The sequence below is a fragment of the Nuphar pumila genome, chromosome 13, assembly GCF_984573655.1.
Source record: "Nuphar pumila chromosome 13, dmNupPumi1.hap1.1, whole genome shotgun sequence".
NCBI lineage: Eukaryota > Viridiplantae > Streptophyta > Magnoliopsida > Nymphaeales > Nymphaeaceae > Nuphar > Nuphar pumila.
In genome coordinates, this window is record NC_143261.1 from 76810241 (window position 1) to 76828340 (window position 18100).

General features: G+C 37.7%; 2 protein-coding genes across 3 annotated transcripts in view; one reads left to right on the forward strand and one right to left on the reverse strand.

The window, feature by feature from the left end:
• LOC149818789 (uncharacterized) overlaps positions 1-18100 on the reverse strand; it is a 183594-nt gene that overhangs the window by 78408 nt on the left and 87086 nt on the right. The window lies entirely within an intron of this gene.
• Positions 1-18100, forward strand: part of LOC149818790 (SNF2 domain-containing protein / helicase domain-containing protein / HNH endonuclease domain-containing protein) — a 132852-nt gene that overhangs the window by 65516 nt on the left and 49236 nt on the right. The window contains exons 13-16 of the mRNA XM_089985357.1: positions 13263-13328; positions 13424-13522; positions 15213-15327; positions 15418-15659. Coding sequence (XP_089841483.1) covers positions 13263-13328; positions 13424-13522; positions 15213-15327; positions 15418-15659 — 522 coding nt within the window. The remainder of the gene's footprint in view (positions 1-13262; positions 13329-13423; positions 13523-15212; positions 15328-15417; positions 15660-18100) is intronic.

The following is an 18100-nucleotide window of genomic DNA, read 5'->3' on the forward strand; positions in this document are numbered from 1 at the left end:
CTTACCTAACCTTGCTTTGGCTGTCTCCCTCTTACTTGTCTCGCACTATGTTGACCACGGATGCATCACGCTCTAGAAGCACCCATATTTGTAAAGTCCACAAATTTTCTGTGTTTATTTATAGTATTTTATGAAAATTCATCGAATGAACTTTTGGATGTTAAAAAGGTATAGAGCTTAATCAAGCGCGTTATGGATTTGGATTTCGATAAAGGATCCACACGGATCAACAGCCATGAAACCCAGTTCTTACGGTACATTTGGCGCTTGTGAGATTCACTCAATCTTTGAGTTTATTATATTCAGATCCAGTATGGATCTGAGCTTATAGAGCACATAACAAGGATTCATATCCATTTAAGTGAACCCGAACTGGGTTCAGAGTATTTCAGAAAGAACGAAACTTTGGGGAGATCCGAAGCCCTCGAAACCAAAAAGACATAAGTTTGGATCCGTGTGGTGGATCCAACCTCAAATCAACTTGGGTCCACAGAGATCCATATTGATTTGGAGTCTAGAATTAGATCCAGATATAAGGATCCATGCTCAAAACATGCAAAGACCAATATATATATATATATATATATATATATATATATATATATATATATATATATATCAAAACTAATGCCTAGATACGTATGTTTGGATCCAAACGAGACAAATATGAGTCTCACATAAAATATTGGGGTTTAAGTCCTTTCGGACTCAAACCGATTAAAAAAACAAGCACCAATACATAAGTTGGTATCAGAATCCAATCTTGATCCGGTCCAACTGCAAATCATTTCTTAAAATTCTCTTTTAAGGTTGTTTTTTAATTGGATCTTTGTAAGATCCAAATCCAAAACACAACCCTTATTTGTGGATATATATATTTTTATATATATTAGAGTAAAGGATTGAGTTGTGTCCAACTGGACCCAACCTAATCCAAGAAAAACCTGACCCATACCCAAACCTTTGGTTCTGATCCAGGTTGGATCCCACTAGAGATGTCAACATCCCCAGATCGACTCCTCTTCTCTCCTATTTAAACCCCTTACGAGGGTTTCTTTTTATTTGAACACTCTCTCTTTGATCTCACTCTCACTCTCTCTGATCTTTTTTTACTCTCTTTTCCTCCCTTCTTCGTGCATCACCGAGCACCGGTGCTGTGATCCCGACAGGTGAGCTCCATCGCCCTCACCTTCTTCCCCTATTTTTTCTCCTTCTTCCCTTTTAAATCGCCGGCAAACCAGAACCACTAGCGGTGGTGGCTTTGGCTCGCCAGATGAGAGGGTGCCTAGCACTCTCTCCTATATTTTTCCACGTAGAATCAGCAGCATCCGGAGCCCAGCTCGGTCAGAAGCAGCCTCAAGATGCCTCTTGCTTGACCTAGTCGAGCTCAGCTCAGTCCCTTTATGGGACACCAAGCCTGGCCCGACTAGTTGCTGAGATCGACTCGGTCTTGGACCTCGGGTCCCCTGTCTCCTTTGGAACCGAGCTAGCTCGACTTCTTGTGCCAAGCTCCTCCCTTCCTTTTCTTTCCGGATTTGGCTCAGTAAACTGAGCTGGCTCGAGCTTGGGATTTTTTACTCGTAAACTGAGTCAACTCGGTCCTTTCCAAAGCAAGCCCGACTCGGTCCAATCATCTCGAACTGGGTTTGAGTTCAACCCCTGCTATACAATCGTCGCCTCTTCTGCAAATATAATATTTTAACATTATTTTTTATGCAACACGATAAAATCCTTTTAGGGATTCACATTGGCACAATAGACGAGACACACTTATCAGGGCACCATCTCCGAGGTAGGAAAAAGTTGCATACGATGACAACGATAAAACATTTATGATATATATATATATATATATACATACACACACGCTCTGAACTCAAGGATGCAATTTTGTGTATTTTTGTCCCATTTAATTGACGTTATTTACTTGCCATTGCACTGTTACGTGCACATGCTCTTGCTATATGCAATTTACTTAGCCCGATGTGCAGTTTTATGCACCAGGCCCTGCTTGTGCAATTTGCCTAGCCCAATGCGTGGTTTCACATATCGGGCCCTACTTTGTTGTGTGCACATGCTTCTACTTTAATATATATGGATCCTATATACATATATAATTATTCAGAGTATGCAGTTTTGCGTACACTTGCTCTATTTCAATTATGCGCATTTATTTAGGGTACACAGTTTTGCATACTTCTGCCTACTTTAAATTACGCTAGTATTTATTTAAAGACGTGGATTTGCGCATTTCTTCTTTAACTCAATTTCAAAAGAGTTCATGTGAGTTTTCAAGTTTGCATGCCTCGATGGCTCATAAAATAAAACAAGTATTTTACGTTTGCATGTTTGTGATATTCAACATACATATCTGCCACTTATCCTACGAACAAAATAAGTCTCTCATGCTCACATGCATCAAGGTTGTTGCGTCCGTTCTTAAAAGACAACTCCCAAATATTGAAGTGTTCTTCGAAAATACCTTTCCATCATGGACTTTAATATAAGTTAAGATTGACATGACTCAGGCATTCACAACTGAGCTTTCTTTTTGAACCAATATAACACAAAATCTTCGACTATGTAGAATTTGGTCGTCCATATTTAGGTCCCTTTCTGTATTCGGAATGACTCGGATATGCCTCCAGCCTAAGGTGTAGGAAATCATGATTTCTAGAAATCAGTATCATTTTCATCATTGTAGTATTATCAGACATGCTCGTACATCGATGAATGCTTTTGAGATTTATGACAAACCTCGTTGTACGATAATTCACCATTTTATGGGAAAATCACTTAATCGGACATGATCGACTTCATAGACATGATCGATTTGGTTTAAAAGACCAGATCATATTGAATGGGTTGTCAGATAAAATAAGACCTGACACACCCATTCCTCCTTTGGTTCTCTCAAGAAAGAGGATAATAGGTACAAACTTCGATGAACAAGTTGTTAACAATTATGCTCCTCGAGTGACACTGGCTCAACGTTTTCAATCATCGGAGTTAGGGGACTGGCCTACCAAATATTATCATAGCTAGTAGATGCCATTGACTTTTGCAGAAGTTCGGATGTATCTCTCGTTTATTCTCGCCTCTGGGGAATTCTCTCTCGGTCTTTAAAACTGTCCTCATTGAAGCAAACTTAGCTAGTCATTTGGGTTATAATTTACATAAAATAATAAACCCCCGAAGGGTCTCGTTTGTTTCTACGTTTTGTCTTTTGAGTACCCACAAGACGTTAATTATTGAAACAAGATTACGATGTTCACTCTACTTCTCTTGAAACCGAATGTTGTGAAATTTGTTAATGCATATGTTAGTCTTGTCTGATATCAATGCACCTACCAGGGCTTCATGAGTCTGACCCGTTTTATGGGATACAAGTGACAAATAGACCGATGTTGCAGGCGATGACGTTATGACACGATGATATCAAGAATCTATTTTCTCTGTTATTCGCTCCTAGGCACATTTTTGTAATTTTGTATAAGGGCTTTTGACGCGATGATATCAAGAATCTATTTTCTCTGTTATTCGCTCCTAGGCACATTTTTGTAATTTTGTATAAGGGCTTTTGTAATAATTCTTTCTATATGAGACCTTGTTTTGAATCTTCATGGTTTTGAATGAATGTGTGGAAATGCGGACCCAAATCCAAGACATTTGGGAATCCAACTTTTTGGATGAAAATTTTGCCTGTAATCCGCCAAAGGTTTGCCGACTTATCCTTTTCAAACATTGTCTTCCACTGAACTATCATTTTCAACTCTGAAAAATAATTGGTTGTTAAAAATTTAAATTCTTCCTAAAATTTATAAGTTCGGGATTTTGGGGCGTTACAATGTTACATAGGTATATTACATAGGTATGCATGTTAAATCTTAACAAAATAAACAAGTTACCATACTCGTCATGATCCTAAACTTGGACCTAAGTTCAGTTTGTTTAATTAAACCAACCTAGATTTGAAGTTGATCATTTATTAATGAATGAGCTCAAATTGAACTTTCAGTAAACCAATCCAAAGCTTCTTATGAGAAGCTCAGCTCATAAACCATCTCCACTTGTTGAAACTTGGTGTCTTTGATAATTGAATTGTAAGATTTTGTACTGGCCAGGTTTGGTTGGTATCTATGCACTATTTTATATGAAATATAGTGTTAAAGTGAAACAAGTATGGTCAAATCCAAGTCTTTGAGTTCCAAAGGCATGCATGATGTGATCCATTAGCTTTTCTTCTTGGAAAAGTAAACTAGTGGTTATCTTGAGGCTTGACATAAATTGCTACAAGTAAACACATCGAGTTTAGGGGTGCTTTGTGTCCACTGCAGTATGAATTGATGCATGTTCTAGATTGGGTTGAAATCCTCTGTGCAACATGGCTAGATGGGGGCAACTGGTCGACCAAGTTTTCAAAGCGCAGGCTGGTCCGAACGGGTGTAGGCCTGGCCTGGTTTTGTCAAGCTGACACAGGTTAGAATGATGTGCCAACATGGGTGGCCTGCACATTATATATATATATATATATATATATATATATATACAACAACAACAACAACTACTACGCCTTCATCCCAAAACAATTGGGGTCAACGATATGAACCAAAAAAGAAATTCATTTTGGGTCTTCCACATGAATCCTTTTCCTCCAATCATTTCTATCCAATGCTATGTCCTCGGTGAGGTTCAAAGCATTCATATCCTTTCCTATCATCTCCATCCAAGTCTTCCTAGGCCTACCCCGACCTCTTTTAACTAATATATTTTCCCATTTCTCCAACCTTCTAACTAGAGCATCATTAGGCCTTCGCCGAATATGTCCAAACCACCGTAAACGATTCTCTCGCATCTTATTTTCAATGGGTGCAACACCTACCTTCTTACGTATCTCCTCGTTCCGAATCTTATCTTTTATTGTATTTCCACACATCCATCTAAGCATCCGCATCTCAGCTACACTCATTTTTTGAATATGATGTCTCTTGGCAGCCCAACATTCCGTACCATATAGTAAAGCAGGTCTAATAGTCGTCCTATAAAATTTTCCCTTCAACCGCAATGACATTCTACGATCGCACAACACTCTAGTTGCACTTTTCCATTTCATCCACCCAACCTTTATTCTATGATTTACATCTCCATCAATTTCTCCATACTTTTGAATGATGGATCCCAAATATTTGAAATAATTATTCACCGGTATTTCTTGCTCACCAAGCTTCGCTACACTCCCATCACTACTTCGTTGCTTACTAAACCGACATTCCATATATTCAGTCTTACTCTTACTCAACTTAAAACCTCTAGCTTCCAATGTCTGTCTCCATAATTCTAACTTAACATTAACCCCAGCTCTAGACTCATCAATCAAAACAATATCATCAGCAAACAACATACACCACGGTACATTTTCTTGAATTCATCTCGTAAGCTCATCCATCACTATCACAAATAGGAAAGGGCTTAAAACAGATCCTTGATGTAACCCAACCGTTATCGGAAAATTGGTTGTCACCCCTCCACAAGTGCGGACATTGGTTACTACTCCTTCATACATATCTTTAATTATACTAATGTACTTGAGAGAAACACCTTTTTTCATTATTGTCCACTAGAGAACGTCCCTAGGTACTCTATCGTATGCCTTCTCTAAATCAATAAAAACCATATGCAAATCTTTGTTGCTCTCTCTATATCTTTCAATAAGTTGTCTAAGAAGATGTATAGCTTCCATAGTTGATCTTTCAGGCATAAAACCAAATTGATTCTCCGATATCATGACAACCTTCCTCAACCTAGACTCAATCACCCTCTCCCAAAGTTTCATAGTATGACTCATGAGTTTTATACCACGATAGTTTGTGCAATCTTGTATATCACCCTTATTCTTATATAAATGCACCAAAGTACTCTTTCTCCACTCATTAGGCATCTTATTTGTTCGCCAAATCAAGTTAAAAAGATTTGTCAACCATTCTAAACCTTTCTCTCCCAAGCATTTCCAAGCCTCGATAGGTATACCATCTGGGCCAACTGCCCTTCTTGATTTCATTTTCTTCAAAGCCTCTGCAATTTCTTTCTTTTGAATCTTGCGCATGAAGTCACGATTTATCTCATGAAAAGGAATGGAGAAGTCTCCAAGATCTTGAGCATGACTATCATTAAATAGCTTATCAAAATAATCTTTCCATCTCTCCTTAATCTCCTCATCTTTGAATAAAACCCTTTGCGTTTCATCTTTGATACATCTAACCATACTCAAATCCCTCGATTTCCTATCTCTCATTTTTGCAAGCCTATAAATATCCTTCTCGCCTTCTTTGGTATCCAACTTGTCATAAACCTCCTTATATACCTTAGCCCTCGCGTTTCAAACTACTTTTTTAGCTTCCTTCTTTGCTATCATATACTTCTCCAAATTCTCATTATCATTGTAAAAACCTAACTCGAGTCCTAGAGAGAGAGAGAGAGAGAGAGAGAGAGAGAGAGAGAGAGAGAGAGAGAGAGAGAGAGAGAGAGAGAGAGAGAGAGAGAGAGATAGAGAGAGACGGCTGCACAGAAAACCTCCAATAACATATCGATATTAGGGCCTCTCTCTATGTTAAATAGAGAGAGGCTTAAAGACATAATTACAATAAAGCCCCATTCTAAAACCTAAATTACAAATAGCATCTTAATGTAAAATAACTTTACTTAAAACCACCTATATTCTCAACACTCCCCCTCAAGCTGGAGCATAGATATCAATCATGCTTCGCTTGTCACAACATTTTGAAAAATTTGGTCTGGCAAGAGGTTTTGTGAACATATCTGCAACTTGGTCTTCCGACTTTAGATATTGGGTAGTGATATGACCCGCTTGAACCATATCCCTTACATAGTGGCAATCAACCTCGATGTGCTTTGTTCTCTCATGAAATACAGGATTGTTCGCTATATATGTTGCAGCTTTGTTATCGCACATCATGGTCATGGGAGAGGAAACCTTCACCTGGAGATCAAGAAGAACAGTACGAACCCACATCAATTCAGCAGCTGTTTGGGCCATAGCTCGATATTCTGATTCTGCACTCGACCTAGAAACCACATTTTGCTTCTTATTCTCCAAGAGATCAAGTTGTCTCCTAGGAACACTCAAAATCCTGTGGTAGATTTTCTATCTACTACAGATCCTGCATAGTCAGCATCAGAATAGGCCACTATATCCAGAGTTCCACCTTTCTTGAACAATAACCCCTTTCCAGGAGAAGATTTTAGATATCTGAGAATCATAATAGCTGCATTCCAGTGTACCTCAGTTGGTTTGTCCATAAACTGACTGACTTTACTTACTGCTAAAGCAATATCAGGCCTGGTCACAGTTACATACAGTAGTTTCCCAACTAGGGAGCAATAGCTTTTGCTATCAACCAGTTTTGACCCTTCTTCAAACAACTGAACTTTATGGTCCATGGGAATATTTGCTGGTTTAGCTCCCAACATTCCTGTTTCCTTTAATAAGTCAAGAACATACTTCCGTTGAGACAAAACCATCCCTTCACTGCTCCTGGCAACTTCTATACCCAGAAAATACCTGAGTGAACCAAGGTCTTTTGTAACAAAGTGTTTTTGAAGATGAGCCTTTGTGGCTTCAATAGCTTTCACATCATCACCTGTAAGAATGATGTCATCCACATATACCACCATAACAACTATGCCAGAGCTAGTTTTCTTTATGAATAGTGTATGATCTGCTGCTGACCTATTAAAACCAAAACCTCACATCACTTCAAACAACTTCTGAAACCATGCTCGAGGACTTTGTTTCAAGCCATAAATTGCCTTTTTCAATCTACACACCTTCTGGCACTCCCCCTCAACCTCGAATCCAGGAGGTTGTTGCATGTAAACAGTCTCAGATAAGTCCCCATATAGAAATGCATTTTTCACATCTAATTGGTACAGGTTCCAACCATGTTGCACAGCTACTGAGAGAACAAGACGAATGGTACCCATCCGTGCAACAGGAGAAAAAGTTTCAAAGAAATCAATACCATATGTCTGAGTATAGCCCTTGGCTACTAATCTGGCCTTGTACCGTTCAATTGAACCATCAAATTTGTACTTTATCGTATATACCCATTTACATCCAACAATGTCAGCATCTGCTGGGGAATCAACTAGATCCCAAGTATGCTGAGATATTAAGGCATCCATTTCTTCTTGCATAGCCATCTTCCAGCGAGTATCACGCTCTGCGTACTGATAGTTCAGAGGAATAACTTCAGCAGATAAAGCTGAAATAAAAGATTTCAACCGATTTCCAATTCTGGCTTCTGAGACAAAATGAGACATGGGATATAAAGTACATTGTCGTGTCCCTTTTCGTAGAGCAATCGGCCTGTTATCATCATCATGAAGATCAATATTGTCAGTAGAACTTACCTCAGGGGAAGAGGAAGATGGAGGCACTTGCGGAGGTGGATCTCTACGCACATAAACCAATGGAGGATTATGAAATCTGGAAGAGGATGAAGTGTGGTTCGGGAATGAGGGCACGGATTCCAAGGGAAAAGGAGGTATAGGTAATGGACATAACTCAGCTGGATCAACCTGCAGCGAGGAACTGGTATTAGAGTAATATGGAGTGGATTCCAAGAAAGAGACATCCGCACTGACATACTCTCGGCGAGAAGTAGGATCATAACATCGATATCCCTTTTGATTTTTGGGGTAACCAATAAATATGCATTTTGTAGCTTGAGCAGCTAATTTATCACGGTCAGGGCCAAGTTTGTGTACAAAACAAACACATCCAAACACTTTGGGCGAGAGGGAGAAGAGAGGTGTATTTGGTTTTAGGATATGAATTGGAATTTGATCACCCACAGAAGAGGAAGGCATGCGGTTAATCAGATAGCAAGCAGTTGTAATTGCATCTCCCCAGTATAACGCAGGAACATTTGATTGAATCATAATGGTCCTGGCAACATCAAGTAGGTGACGATGTTTTCGCTCAGCCACCCCATTTTGTTGAGATGAATAGGCACAGGAAGTTTGTGGTTGGATGCCATTATCTTGGTAAAACTGTAACAGACTTTTTGATTTAAACTCGAGAGCATTATCAGTGCGAACAATCTTGACACTAGATTCAAACTGAGTTTTTATTTCAAGAATTAAAGATTTGATAATATTTGGAACATCAGATCGTTCCTTTATTAAAAACACCCATGATAACTTAGAGAAATCATCAACAATAACTAAATAGTATCGACACTGAGTCCTAGTAAGAATCTTACTAGGACCCCATACATCTGCATGAAGAAGTTCAAAGACTTTATTACTAGACTGACTCTGACTCGAAGGAAACGAACTTCGATGATGCTTGCCCAGCTGACATGCTTCACACTGAAATGATGTGGTGGAGGGAATCTGAGGAAAGACCGAACGAAACTTTGACAATGAAGGATGACCAAGACGACGATGCCACTGAACAGGACTAAATGAATGTTCCACTGCAGCATGAACAGTACCCATTGGATGATGTAAGTAGTAGATTCCTTTTTCTTCATAGCCTCCACCAATCTTCTTCCCCGTCAGCAAATCCTGAAAATGACAACCCATTGGATCAAATGTTACTCTACAGTTTTGTTCTTTTACAAGACAACTCACAGAAAGTAAACTTTGAGGAAATTTTGGAGCATGTAGAGCATTTTTCAACTGTAATGAGGAAGATATAGAAATATTTCCCTGACCAACAACCGGGGAGGTACTCCCATCGGCTAATGAGACTCCAAGTTGAGCCTTAATATCCTTTAGATCTGAAAAAACAAGTGAATTTCCACACAAATGTCTGGATGCACCGGAATCAATAATCCACTTACTGTCAGTCGGATGAAGAAGATTTTCGGTTGAATAGGCAACACCAGCCACAGGAGAGGTAGAACTCAAAGGACGAAGAGCTATCAGCTCATCATATTCAGCACGACTGAGGGTTATACTACTGTCACTTGCAGAGATATTTTCTTGTGCCTTTTTTGCCTCGAGAGAAGTAGTATTAGCTCTAGGAACATATGACTTTGATGAAGAAGAGGTTGGTCGGCCATGCTTATCCCAGCAACGATCTTCTAAATGTCCAGATTTTCCACAGAATGTACATTGAAGCTTTCCTCTGCCTCCCACACCTCGTCCGCGACCTCGTCCTCTGATGTTCTGAAGATTTCCACGTCCATAATCAGAGGAGACAACTAAGGCAGATGGCTGAGTCACATGCTGAGAATGTGGAAGAGATATCGCAAGTCTGCTTAGACGGTTATATGCCTCAGCAAGAGTAGGTACGTCCGAACCAGTCAACATTTGTACTTTTGCAACATAAAATTCTGAAGATAAACCTGTAAGAAACCTAGCAACCATAGTTTGTTCTTGATGATCTTTTTGTTTCGAACAACATAGAGGTCTGTGAGCATTAAGTCTTTCAAACGCAGCTTTTACAGAGGCATAGTACTGGGCCAAGGTTTGATCTCCCTGCTGTAAATTGTATATTTCCTGTTCGACTTGTAGGATACGACTCACATTAGTCTCTTGTGAGTATGTATCTCGAAGATTGTCCCACATCTGTTTGGCTGTATTGTAATAAATTAAACCATCTGCAATATGGGGTTCAACACTATTCATAATCCATGACATAACTATGTCATTATCTTCATCCCAGGTAACATATTTTCCCACCTTTTCAGTGGGATCATCTTCCAACAAGATATGTTTTCTACGATGTCCAGATACTGACATCATAAATGTTCTGGACCACCTGACATAGTTAGTTTCATTTAGCCTTACAGACGAACCGTACGAAAATGGATTGGCAAATGCCTTATATTCTCCCATATGTTCCAATTTTGAATCATATTTCGAAGTTTCAGCCATACTTCTGGTTAAAGAAAAACTGGACAATGTCCAAACTAACCAGAGGGAAACAACCGTGTGTTACACTCACACGCCAACTGAAATTTCAAGAAAAACAGGACAATCCCCAAACTAAACAGGATAAACAACCGTGTGTTACACTCACACGCCAACTGAAATTCCAATCAGCAGTTGCTCACTCACGAACAACAAAAATCCCCACGACAATAGTGAGCAGCAGCCCACAAACAGAAATATGATTCAGCACTTCAGTGACTAACTACTAACATGATTTCTGCATATGCAGCAGTAATTTGTTTCTTCATAACAGGGGCAGCTCCCCAGAAATATACAATTCGGCACTAAGTCATTCATATTTTTTTTTTCCGAGCAACACCACCATGTGTTGGATTGCTACCCAAAATTAAGCAGGAAGCCACGACTTTTTTCAGTGGAAATTGTACCAACAGCAGTCAATTTCCCACAGCAGCTATATCAAAATAACCAAAAAACAGTGCCCCAACCATATGTAGACTTACCAATCAGCAATCACATTTTCAACAGATAGTCACTAGACTGACGGCAGGAACGACCAACGAAGCAGTAGGTAGTCACGAACAATAAAAAAAACAGGAGGCGATGAACCCACAGCAAGCATCCACGAACCCACAACACGACCAGATCTGTCATCAGATAAAAAAAAATCACATCGCTGACCTGATCGCTCTATTGATTTATTTTACTCATTGGATCGGAGTTTGATCACGATCACGATGGCCTCCACAATCGTGGGAGCCTTGATCAGACTCGATCACACTCCCACGTAACAGTCGATGAGGCTCCCACGATCACGCTCCCACGCCGAGTTTTGATCACACTCGATCACGCTCCCACGATCGGCGATGGCTTTGATACCATTTAAAAACCTAACTCGAGTCCTCGAGAGAGATAAGAGAGAGAGAGAGAGAGAGAGAGAGAGAGAGAGAGAGAGAGAATAGAGAGAGACGGCTGCACAGAAAACCTCCAATAACATATCGATATTAGGGCCTCTCTCTATGTTAAATAGAGAGAGGCTTAAAGACATAATTACAATAAAGCCCCATTCTAAAACCTAAATTACAAATAGCATCTTAATGTAAAATAACTTTACTTAAAACCACCTATATTCTCAACAATCACGACTCTTACTTAGATTTCTATAACGCTCTCTTTTAACCTTAATAGCTAATTTGACATCCTCGTTCCACCATGATGTATCCTAGTGGTGCACCGCCTTTAGACTCACCCAATACCTCCTTAGCCACTTTTCTCATGCCACCCACTATCTTATTCCACATTGATTCTGAATCCTCCTCGAGACACCAATCAACTTCCTTAACTACCTGCTCTACAAACATTCCTTGTTTAGCTCCTTTCAGTGCCCACCACTTAATTCTAGGATCTATCCTATGTCTATCCCTTTTGCGGCATTGTCTAATTCTAAGATCTAAAATTAAGACTCTATGTTGCTAACCTATTCCCTTTTAATAGCCGTGATCTTTTGAGATCCAACGACTATGGTGCATCTTAAATATGCATGCAACTTACTTAAATGGTAGCTGCATGCTTTCCAAATTCCCATTAAAAGGGAAACTGAGCATTTAAGAAAGATTTACTTTCTTAAATGTTACATGGTTCTCTCTCTCACACATGACATGGATGATGGCATGTTGACACATGCATGTGAGCATGTTTGAGCATGCCATCATGCTCACACATGGATGCATGGATGATGGCATGCTGATACATGCATCTATATCCAACATGGATGAGTATGGATGTATGTGTGAACTTGCCATCATCCATATCCATCCATATGCGTGTGAGAGAGAGAGGTGTAACATTTAAGAAAGTCAATCTTTCTTAAATGCTTAGCCGTGAAATAGGCCCCAACAATTTCTCTTTTAATGGGAATTTGGATTGCATGAAGCTACCATTTAAGTAAGTTGCATGCATATTTTAAGATGCATCATAGCCGTATCCAACAACTAATAAAAGGTAGTAGGTACTCTGTGTTGCTTTGAATGCAGAAACATATATCCTGGCAAGGCATGACCTTTTCTCTGGACATATATTACCACATTTGCAGAACAAGTCACAGTTGTGCTATGTAGGCTTGCATTTTACAAATTTATCTCATGCCCTCATAACAGGAAAAACCCTCAGATTGTTTTATTTTGTGGCAGTCTGTCATGCAATTGAAGTGAAATTTCAGAGATAAATATCTCATGATATTAGTGATTTTAGCAAGTTATTAAATTAGTATTTGTGCACTTTTTATTTTCTTTTCAATTCATTTTGGAACACTATATGTATTGTGTTGCTGAACATTTCAGGCTGAAGATAGGGCTCACAGAAGGGGACAATCCAATTCAGTCAATGTTTACATTTTTTGTGCTAAGGTCTTTGTTGTTAGCTTTGCCTTCTTTTTTTCAATTTTGTCCAGCTCCACTTTCCAGTTTAAATTCTACAATTTTTTTGGCTATCAATATTACAGGATACTGCAGATGAAGCAAATTGGCAGCAACTGAACAAAAGTTTATGTCGCGTCTCTTCAATGATCAATGGAAAAAATGATGTGATACAAGAAATTGAGGCAATTGCTTTTTTCTTTCATAAGTTTGATACTGACCTTTTTTGAAGCATTTTGTGATGAAAAAATGTTAGTTTAATTTAGAGATACCGTTAGGATAGTCTGTTGTAGTCGTCATAATTTTATCATAAAACTAGTTTTTTGGGTAATATAGCAAAACACATTTTTGGGTTAGATAAAATCACAAAACTAGTTTTTTTAATGTAACTAATCTATTGATGTCACTTGGGACAATTCTTCTTTTTTCTTCTTCTTTCTAACTGTATGCCATGCTGTCATGTGCTACAACATAGGCGTGACTGGGTTTTGTATATGTATATATATATATATATATATATACACACACACATGTGCGTGCATAAGTACATACATACATATATACATATATACATACATACATACACATATATGTATGTATGTATATCATATATGTAGGATGTTAGTAAAATATAAAGAAAATCTGTAAGATGTATGTAAAGAATTCATAAAACAAATTTTCTTCATTATATAAATATTAAAGTTACCGGAAGCTTCTTAGATAGGTGGGAAGCCCGCTTCCCGGAAACTTGCTTCGGAAGCATGATACTCCTCGCTTTCGAATCTGGATGTGAATCTCGATTCTCCCATGCTTCTCCTATGCGTTGCACACATTTCATGTATTATTCTTATGTTTTCTCTCACTCTACTTTTCATTTTTTTTGTATGTTTCCTCTCATGTTTCTCACTCACTTTCATGTGCTTTCTCTAAATTGGAAGTCATCATTTTTAGATTTTGTTAAAAATTTAATTCTTGTACTAAAAAATAATGAAATTTAAGAATAGTCACTTTATTTTAGTTTTTATTTGTTTTTTATTTCGATTCCCATTCAATTCTTATATTTTTTTATTCCTCGCTTCCCGCTTCCTATATATTTTAAAATGCATCGCTTCTTGCTTTCGCTTCCCGTATCGTTTCCCACTTCCACTTCCTAGTTTGTCAACCTTGGTAAATATTCTCTATTCTTTGAATCATTTTGTAAAGCTGGATAGTTGTTTTGGTGATAATCATTTCTTAGTTTCATATTCATACATGGAAATTCCAATACATTGCAAGGGAGAAATAAAGCTTTTTTTTTTGTAATTATTTAGATTTATGGCTTATTAGTATGCAAAGTTTAAATAATGCTGCAATGTCAATTTCCAAATATAAATTTAACATAATAATTTCAAGGATGTGGTTCTGGTGGTTTCAATCCCAGGCTGACCTGCCCGAATTAGCTTATCTTATCTCAGGTTCTATGTAAGACCTTTTCTTGATCATGGAGATGGCTTGTATATTTGTATCTTCCCTAATCATGAGTATGTCAACTTAGAGAAACATAATGATGTCCAATGTGGTGGTCTGAGAAAACACAAGGCATTGAATCTCGGGAAATAAATCTATATAGACTGGATATTTCCTAAGCCTTGTGCAAGTTCATGCCAATTGCTTAGGCCAATATCTAGTTTGCCATAATTGAAGAACTTCAGTATTTGGAGAAGCTAACCATGAGGGCAGGTGCATTTGTTATCATTATTATCTAAAATGTGCAATTGAAAAGTGCTTGTCAATATTGTTTTCCTACTTTGATCTGTTTGATTGTCTCATACATGTGTAATTGTTATGATTGTGTCAATTTATTAAAAGATACCCAATTGTTTAAAATGATATCAGGTTGATGCTGTTCATGATCTTGACACACCACCAAATTCTTCCGAAATGGGAAGCTTGAAGTCTGTACCTACAGTTCTCTCAACCAATAGCCTTGATAATTGTGATGATCATGAAGGTATGGATGATTCAAGGTGCGATGGAAATAAGTATCCAAGAGAGACAAATGATGCTCTAAACGTTTCACTCTTTAATAATGAGCATGTAGGAAGTGAAGTTGCAGAAAAGAATGAAGTTAATGAAGCTGCTTCCATCCCAGCAGACAATGGTGATGTTGTAGAAAAGAATGAAGTTAATGAAGCTGCTTCCATCCCAGCAGACAGTGGTGACGTTGCAGAAAATAATGAAGTTAGTGAAGCTAATTCCATTCCAGCAGACTATGGTGAAGTTGCAGAAAAACATGAAGTTAATGAAGCTGCTTCCATCCCAGCAAACTCATTGAGGTTTGAGGTACAATCTCATGTTCAAGATTCAAGAATTCTTTTCATTTGGCTTTCTCGATTGTTCATCTATATCATTTTTACACTATGTAACTGCTCCAGGTATAACTTTTTTATCTTTTTGAGTTTCATAAATTTGCTTATTGTTAATATAGGTGATCAATCATGATGTTTATCTTCAAAGAAGCTTGCTTATATGAATCTTCCATTGCCATATCAACTTGCTTATTTTAGTGCCTACTTATATTATGCTTAAAGGAGATCTTGTAGGTGAATCGAGTTTCTTATTGATGTTTTGTGTGGCTCAAATTGATGCTTTATGATAATGACTCAGAAATGTATTAAGTTACCTGTCTCATTTTGCTTTTGTTTAGTACGTGGGTTTCACCCAGAGTTATCGGAAGCGCCATAGGGAGTGGGGAAGCGTGCTTTCCTAAAACGCGTTTCTAAAGCGCAAAACTTCGTGCTTACGAAACATCCAGGGAAGCACCCAAAAATGGGAAGCACACTTCCCCCTTTTTTTCATTTTTTATTGTATTTTTATTTTTAGTTTTAGTTTTTTTTTCTCTTTTTTCTTTTCCTCCTTGCTTCCCCCTCGCTTTCTAGGTTGCTTCCTCGGTTACTTCCAGTTTGCTTCGTAGGTCACTTCCGAGTCGATTCCTGATTCGCTTCTAAGTCGTCCTACGCTTTCCGCTTCTTAAAATTTTGAAAGCGCCTTGCTTCCCGCTTTCGCTTCTCGAATCGCTTTCCGCTCCTGCTTCCTCGACTGGCAACTCTGGTTTAACCATAGTTATTCAAGCTTGGCAGTTTTGAAAAGAAATATGCTTCTTGGGTGTTTTTTATAAATTCTATATTTTTTTCCTCATATTCTTCATGCTCTTTGCTGTCCATGTAACGTCTCCAAACTGACCCTAAAAAATTTTATGATTTTTTTAAAACGAATAGATAATTTTAAAATAATGCAGAAAGATATCCCGGTGACCCATAGCACATTACAAATTTAATATATACAACACAACAAACATTCGAAACTTAGAATGATTCAAACCATAAATTTAAATTGAATTGAATTGAATAAAATAATTCTGATTTAGAGTTCAACAAATTCCCAAAATAATAACTCCCAAAAACTTTTGTTCACATGAGAGCAATTTTGTATATTGTTATATACATTAAGTCTTCTCTTTCACGAGGTCTTTTCTTGTTTGCTTCATCTTCATTAGATTTAATTTCTTATACTCTATGTTACATGGGTATGGGTGTGGGTGTGGGTGCGGCATTGCGGGTGTGACGATGCGACACTTTAAAAAAACTTGGGTGCTGGGGTGCGGGAGGGCAAAAATATAAAAAATTATTTTTAAGTTTTAACAGTTAACAATAGTATCACTAATGAAATAAAAAACAATTATCATAATATCATCAAATGTGTTTAGCATGCTTGATTTAGTGAGAATTGACTTTTGAATCATTATTTTTTGATGAAAAAATATGTTTTTATGAGAAAAAAACTGATACCTTCATACTTCATAGCCATTGATTTTGATTCTTGAATCACCTGTAACGACCCCAACTCATACCCATGAAAAAGTGGCAAATATTTTTTTTTTAAAAAAAAATTGCAAAAACATTTTTAGAGACCCGGGCCTTTACTGTCATAACACATCCACAACCACAAGGGATCTTATATCCATCTTCCAAAACAAACCAACTTTATTAATTGAATTCATATAGTCTAAAAGACGTGTGCAGAAGAATATAAATAAAGCAAAAACATAAAACCACGTTGTCCCAAGAAAAGTCTGTCAAGTAGTCGTGTAGTCTTCGTAGCTCCTCGCAAAAGCATGTCCCTTCAGTAGGCCTCAGAGGCTGTGAAAAACACAAAAGTAAGGGTGTCCGAATCCAAAGATCCTACGTACAGGTCCCTATAATGAAACAAATAAGTAAAAAGAACATAAATAAGAATCATGCAACATTTTAGAGGGATGTAATTCTGACAAATTCATAATTCAAATAATCATTCAAGTAATAGGAAACAATTGCTAAACAAGATGAAACAATTATTATCAATAAAGAATATCAATTAAGCAATAAAGACATGCAATAGGGAGCAAATATCATGCAATCACCAATATATCACAAGTAAATATGCATGATCTAATGCTTAACAGGAATATGCATGATTTCAGTGCACATGCATGAATAAATTATTATCTTTTTTCAGAGTTTTCTTTTATATGCATGTTCCTATTAAATGCACACAAACTTTAATTCCTTTTTTTAATACTGTTGCCCGCAGATATTCAAAACGAGTAAAAACTTTTGAGGTCAAGTTATGTCTACAGTTGTAGCTTAACACTTAATTTGTATTTTATTACTAGGTTCCATACTCACCCTCGACCGATATCAGGAATAAACACCAACCATCAGAACATTAGAAATTAATATATAATG